This window comes from Chiloscyllium punctatum, chromosome 21 (assembly GCF_047496795.1).
Source record: "Chiloscyllium punctatum isolate Juve2018m chromosome 21, sChiPun1.3, whole genome shotgun sequence".
In the NCBI taxonomy this organism is placed as follows: domain Eukaryota; kingdom Metazoa; phylum Chordata; class Chondrichthyes; order Orectolobiformes; family Hemiscylliidae; genus Chiloscyllium; species Chiloscyllium punctatum.
This window is the reverse complement of record NC_092759.1, coordinates 12185048-12191763: the sequence shown is the minus strand read 5'-3', so window position 1 is coordinate 12191763 and position 6716 is coordinate 12185048. Positions and strand designations below refer to the sequence as shown.

The window sequence follows — 6716 nt, the reverse complement described above, 5'->3', positions numbered from 1 at the left end:
GGATAGATGCCAAAAGGATGCTTTTCCGTGAATGAGGGGACCGAGATTAAAACTAAAGGGTTCCCCAAATATGACAGAGATGCAATGGAATCTTGTCTCGCCAAAAGTCATTAGCCTTTAGAGTTCTTTCCCTCAGAGCACGGTAGGGGCGTCAGGTCATTGTAAGGTCAGGTCATTGGCTGTACTCAAACCTTGGTGAGACAAATTTTTTTAAAGAATAGAATCCCTACATTGCGTAAACAGGCCCTTCAACGCAACAAGTCCACACCAACCCTCCAAGAGTAACCCACCTGGACCCATTTCCCTCCCCTATTATCCTATAACTACACCTGACTAATGCACCAACCTACACATCCCTGAACACTATGGGGCAATTTATCATGGCCCATCCACCCTAACCTGCACATCCCTGAACACAGTGGGGTAATTTAGCACGGCCAATTCACCCTAACCCACACATCCCTGAACACTATGGGGTAATTTAGCATGGCCAATCCACCCTAACCTGCACATCCCTGAACACTATGGGGTAATTTAGCATGGCCAATCCACCCTAACCTGCACATCCCTGAACACTATGGGGTAATTTAGCACGGCCAATCCCCCCGAACCTACACATCCCTGAACACTATGGGGTAATTTAGCATGGCCAATCCACCCTAACCTACACATCCCTGAACACTATGGGGTAATTTAGCACGGCCAATCCACCCTAACCCACACATCCCTGAACACTATGGGGCAATTTATCATGGCCAATCCACCCTAACCTGCACATCCCTGAACACAGTGGGGTAATTTAGCATGGCCAATCCACACTAACCTAAACATCCCTGAACACTATGGGGCAATTTAGCACGGCCCATCCACCCTAACCTGCACATCCCTGAACACAGTGGGGTAATTTAGCACGGCCAATCCACCCTAACCCACACATCCCTGAACACTATGGGGTAATTTAGCACGGCCAATCCACCCTAACCTGAACATCCCTGAACTCTATGGGGTAATTTAGCATGGCCAATCCACCCTAACCTACACATCCCTGAACACTATGGGGTAATTTAGCATGGCCAATCCACCCTAACCTACACATCCCTGAACTCTATGGGGTAATTTAGCACGGCCAATCCACCCTAACCTACACATCCCTGAACACTATGGGGTAATTTAGCACGGTCAATCCACACTAACCTACACATCCCTGAACACTATGGGGTAATTTAGCACGGCCAATCCACCCTAACCTACACATCCCTGAACACTGTGGGACAATTTAGCACGGCCAATCCACCCTAACCTACACATCCCTGAACTCTATGGGGTAATTTAGCACGGCCAATCCACCCTAACCTACACATCCCTGAACACTATGGGGTAATTTAGCACGGCCAATCCACCCTAACCTACACATCCCTGAACACTGTGGGACAATTTAGCACGGCCAATCCACCCTAACCTACACATCCCTGAACACTATGGGGTAATTTAGCACGGCCAATCCACCCTAACCTACACATCCCTGAACACTGTGGGGTTATTTAGCACGGTCAATCCACCCTAACCTACACATCCCTGAACACTATGGGGTAATTTAGCACGGCCAATCCACCCTAACCTACACATCCCTGAACACGATGGGGTAATTTAGCACGGTCAATCCACCCTAACCTATACATCCCTGAACACTATGGGGTAATTTAGCATGGCCAAACCACCCTAACCTACACATCCCTGAACACTATGGGGTAATTTAGCACGGCCAATCCACCCTAACCCACACATCCCTGAACACTATGGGGTAATTTAGCATGGCCAATCCACCCTAACCTACACATCCCTGAACACTGTGGGGTAATTTAGTATGGGCGGAGATGGGTTCTGCAGATGCTGGAGATTAGAGCTAAGTTTAGGGTGGTGCTGGACAAGCACAGCAGATCAGGCAGCATCCGAGGAGCAGGAAAATCGACGTCTTGGGCAAAATTCCTGTAGAAGGGCTTGACGGCAATTTCCCACGGCCAATCCACCCTAATGTGCACTTCTTTGGACTAAGGCGGGGAACCAGAGCTCTCAGGGGAAACCCACGCAGACACGGCGAGAATGTGCAACCTCCACACAGACAGTCGCCCGAGGCTGGAATCGAACCCAGGTCCCTGGCGCTGGGAGGCAGCAGTGCTAACCACTGTGCCGTCAAAAGGACGACCAGGAAGTGGAGTTGAGGCCAGAACCTGGTCAGTCATGGTCTGACCGAAAGAGCGATGTGGAGGAGCCAGTGTTGGACTGGGATGGGCAAAGTTAAAAATCAGACAACTCCAGGTTAGAGTCCAACAGGTTTATTTGGTTGATTTGTGAAGTATTAGAGATATTCTCCACAACCACATGACGAAGGAGCAGCGCTCCGAAAGCCAGTGCCTCCAACCAAACCTGTCGGACTCTAACCTGGGCGTTGTGTGATTTTTTTTTGTTTTTAACGTGGTCACCCAGAGAAGCAGGTGGAGGTGGGGAGGGAGGAGGGGTGGTGCTGAGTGATCCTGCTGGCCAGTGGGACTCAGGCGGAGCTTCGGAGTCACTTTACCGGCAAACGCCCCCAACCCACCCACCCACCCCCTTCCCCGCATCGTTACTCCAACCCCCCCTCCCCCCCCCCCAATCCCCACCCACCCTGCCGCCTTCCCCAGCACCACTCCCTCCCACACCCACACTCCCACCCCTCACCAACGACCTGTCGGATCGGGACATCTGAGAAACGCTCAGGTTCAGGAGTGAGGGGCGTGCAGTTAACCTGGATGGTAAGAGATAGAGTGTGGAGGCAGCAGCATACTTGGCTGGCTGTGCAGTTGCTGAGTGGTTGATTTGGAGCCAACGTTGGTAGGCGGTTGGTGCCAACCAGGACTCCTTCGGTCCATCAGAGGAAGGGGGTCTGAAAAGAAAAGGCAAGAGAGGGAGAGAACTGAAAAAAGTAAGTAAAACAGAACCTTTCAAAATAACAACAGATTCCACACCCGGTTCCCTCCCACCCCAAACACACCCCACTCCCAGCGACCAACTTTGCTCCTATTCAAGCCCACGACAAAGGGCACCACCAAAGTGACTAGAGGCCCCACATGGAGCCTTGGATTGGGATTCACGGTGAACCACCTCAATGTTGACTCTTCCCTCATCTCCAGGGGCTCCGCCACGGAAACCGAGGCTGGCCAGCAGAGCCGAAACGGCCGCCCGTGCCCTGACGGAGCCGCGCGCGCGCTGCCAAACCAGCCACAAGGAATCAAACGCCGCCCCATTGATCGCCAAGGGCTGGCGCAAGGTGCCAAGGGCAAGGTGACACAATCCAATTTCTCTCTCTTTTCTTTTGCCACGGCACGATCGGTGGATGGAGTCTGGAGAGCAACCCCCCCCCTCCTCTGAGGAGGAGAACATGGCCTCAGGCAAAGGGTCAGCCGCCTCAAACTCAGATGAGGAAGCTAACCTTCACTCCAAGGGCAGGGAATTCTGGGAATTCTCAACCCCAAAAGAGTTTACGGTAGCTCCAGCATTGACTGCGTGGGATTGGCCGACCTTTGCACTCCAACGGGAACCGAGGAACGTTGTGGGGGGGGTGTGGTGGGGGTCAGGTTCGGGAAATGGACTCGAGGCAGATCAACTCCGATCCCACTGAAGGGCAGAGCGGCCTGTTCATGGTTAGTATCTCTGACCAAATGTTCACCGTGCCAGCTACATGATCCTCGTTAAAACCCCCCTCCCCCACCGGTTCACTCATCTCCTGAGGGAAGGAAATCAGCCATCCTTCACCAGTCTTGGCAGGACCATGACTCCAGGCCCCCTCAGTGAATGTGGTTGACTCTGAAGAGTCCTCTGAAATGGCTGAGGGAGTCACTTGGATATGAATGCAAGAAGGTAGCTCACTGTCACCTTCTCAAGGACCAGAGATTATTTTTTTTAGAAGTACCCCTCATGGAATCTTACTACGTGCACGCAGACTGTCACAATGTCTTCCACTTTGATAATAACTGGAAGTATATGCAATCATACTCCACCCACCCTATGTGTGTCATAGCTTTGGCTATGTAACCCCTGGGGATGCCTTGTGACATGAAAGAGGTTCGGAAAACCTAACTTTCTTTTCGTTAACCCTCCTCTCAGAAAGGGGCGATTAGGGATGGGAAATAAATGCTGACCCAGCGAGTGACACCCGTCTCTCACGAGGTGGTGAAGAGTCTGTGGTGAGTCGGTTGCCGTAGGATTCCCACGTCGGCCATTCTCCGAGCTGAGGTTCGATTCAGAGCTGCTCGCGACTCTGATCGGCCAGATCGCAAGTTCGCCTGAGACGGTGGCAACCCTTTAATGCTCAGCGGGGGACAGGCCAAGAGGGCTGGATGTGGGTTTGCTTGCTGAGCTGGAAGGTTCGTTTTCAGATGTTTCGTCAGCGTACTAGGTAACATCTTCAGTGAGCCTCCGAATGAAGCACTGGTGGTGCAGCCCGCTTTCTATTTATGTATTTAGGTTTCCTTGGGTCGGTAATGTCATTTCCTGTGGTGACATAATTTCCTATGGTGACATAATTTCCTGTGATGATGTCATTTCCTATTATTTTTTCTCGGGGGTGGTAAATGGGATCCGTAGGAAATGATGTCACCACAGGAACTGATGTCAATGACCCAAGGAAACTCAAATATATAAACAGAAGGCAGGCTTACAGCCCCAGTGCTTCATTTGGAGGCTCACTGAAGAGGTTACCTAGTATGGTGATGAAACGTTTGAAAACGAACCTTCCAGCTCAACGAGCAAACCTACATCCAGAACCTCAAGCTGAGCTACAAATCTTCCCAAAACTCCCACACCAGTCACAGTTTAGGAGATGAAGAGGACTCTCTTTATTCAGGACAATGGATTTTTGGGTAATTAATGAGTTGAGGAGTTTAGGGAATATCCTCATAACCGAAATGCACCTCAGTCACATTGCCATCACTCAATCCTCCACTCCCAGCATTCTGGGAGTTATCATTGACCAGAAGCTGAACTCTAGAGTTACCATATAAACACAGCCAGAGGCTGGGAATCCTGCATTGAGTAACTCACCTCCTGACTCCCCAAAGCCTGTTCTCTAGGCCCAAGTCAGGATGGTGATCGAATACTCCCCACTTGCCTGGATGGGGGCAGCTCCAACAACACTCAAGAAGCTTGACACCATCCAGGACAAAGCAGCCTCTTGATTGACACAACATCCACAAACATCCCCTCCCTCCACCACTGACGCTCAGTAGCAACAATGTGTACCATCTACAAGAGGCGTTGCAGAAATTCACCAAAGATCCTCGGACAGCACCTTCCAAACCCACAACACTTCCACCTAGAAGGACCAGGGCAGCAGCAGATGCATGGGAACACCACCCCCTGCCAGGGAGTATCGCAGTTTGAGATTTCCTAACCAAAGGTTTTGCCCCAGATTAGGGGAGGGGAAAACCAGAGGGCATAGCTTTAAGCTGAGAAGGGAGAGACATATGAAAGGGTCCGGGGGTGGGGGTAACCTTTTTCGTACAATGGGTGGTGAGTGTCTGGAACAGGCCGCCAGAGATAGTGGTGGAAGCGAGTACAATTTAGCATGGCCAATCCACCCTAACCTACACATCCCTGAACACTATGTGGTAATTTAGCACGGCCAATCCACCCTAACCTACACATCCCTGAACACTATGGGGCAATTTAGCATGGCCAATCCACCCTAACCTACACATCCCTGAACACTATGGGGCAATTTAGCATGGCCAATCCACCCTAACCTACACATCCCTGAACACTATGGGGTAATTTAGCACGGCCAATCCACCCTAACCTACACATCCCTGAACACTATGGGGTAACTTCCCACGGCCAATCCACCCTAACCTACACATCCCTGAACACTATGGGGTAATTTAGCATGGCCAATCCACCCTAACCTATACATCCCTGAACACTATGGGGTAATTTAGCACGGCCAATCCACCCTAACCTACACATCCCTGAACACTATGGGGTAATTTAGCACGGCCAATCCACCCTAACCCACACATCCCTAAACACTATGGGGCAATTTAGCATGGCCAATCCACCCTAACCCACACATCCCTAACACTATAGGACAATTTAGCATGGCCAATCCACCCTAACCCACACATCCCTGAACACTATAGGACAATTTAGCATGGCCAATCCACCCTAACCTACACATCCCTGAACACTATGGGACAATTTAGCATGGCCAATCCACCCTAACCCACACATCCCTGAACACTATAGGACAATTTAGCATGGCCAATCCACCCTAACCCACACATCCCAGAACACTATGGGACAATTTAGCATGGCCAATCCACCCTAACCCACACATCCCTGAACACTATAGGACAATTTAGCATGGCCAATCCACCCTAACCTACACATCCCTGAACACTATGGAGCAATTTAATGTGGCCAATCCACCCTAACCCACACATCCCTGAACACGATGGGGCAATTTGGCGTGGCCAATCAACCCTAACCTACACATCCCTGAACACTATGGGTAATTTAGCATGGCCAATCCACCCTAACCTACACATCCCTGAACACTATGGGTAATTTAGCATGGCCAATCCACCCTAACCTACACATCCCTGAACATTATGGGGTAATTTAGCACGGCCAATCCACCCTAACCTTCACATCCCTGAACACTATGGGGTAATTTAGCATGGCCA

The 6716-nt window shown here is 50.7% G+C and overlaps 1 protein-coding gene across 6 annotated transcripts in view; it reads right to left on the bottom strand.

The window, feature by feature from the left end:
* The window catches only part of LOC140492575 (neuroligin-1-like), a 569981-nt gene that overhangs the window by 122132 nt on the left and 441133 nt on the right, over nucleotides 1-6716 (bottom strand). For 2 of the 6 annotated variants that reach the window (XM_072591550.1, XM_072591551.1), the window contains exon 4: nucleotides 2822-2920. The exons of the other annotated variants lie outside the window; for them this stretch is intronic. In XM_072591550.1, coding sequence (XP_072447651.1) covers nucleotides 2822-2920 — 99 coding nt within the window. The remainder of the gene's footprint in view (nucleotides 1-2821; nucleotides 2921-6716) is intronic. 6 annotated transcript variants of the gene reach the window in all.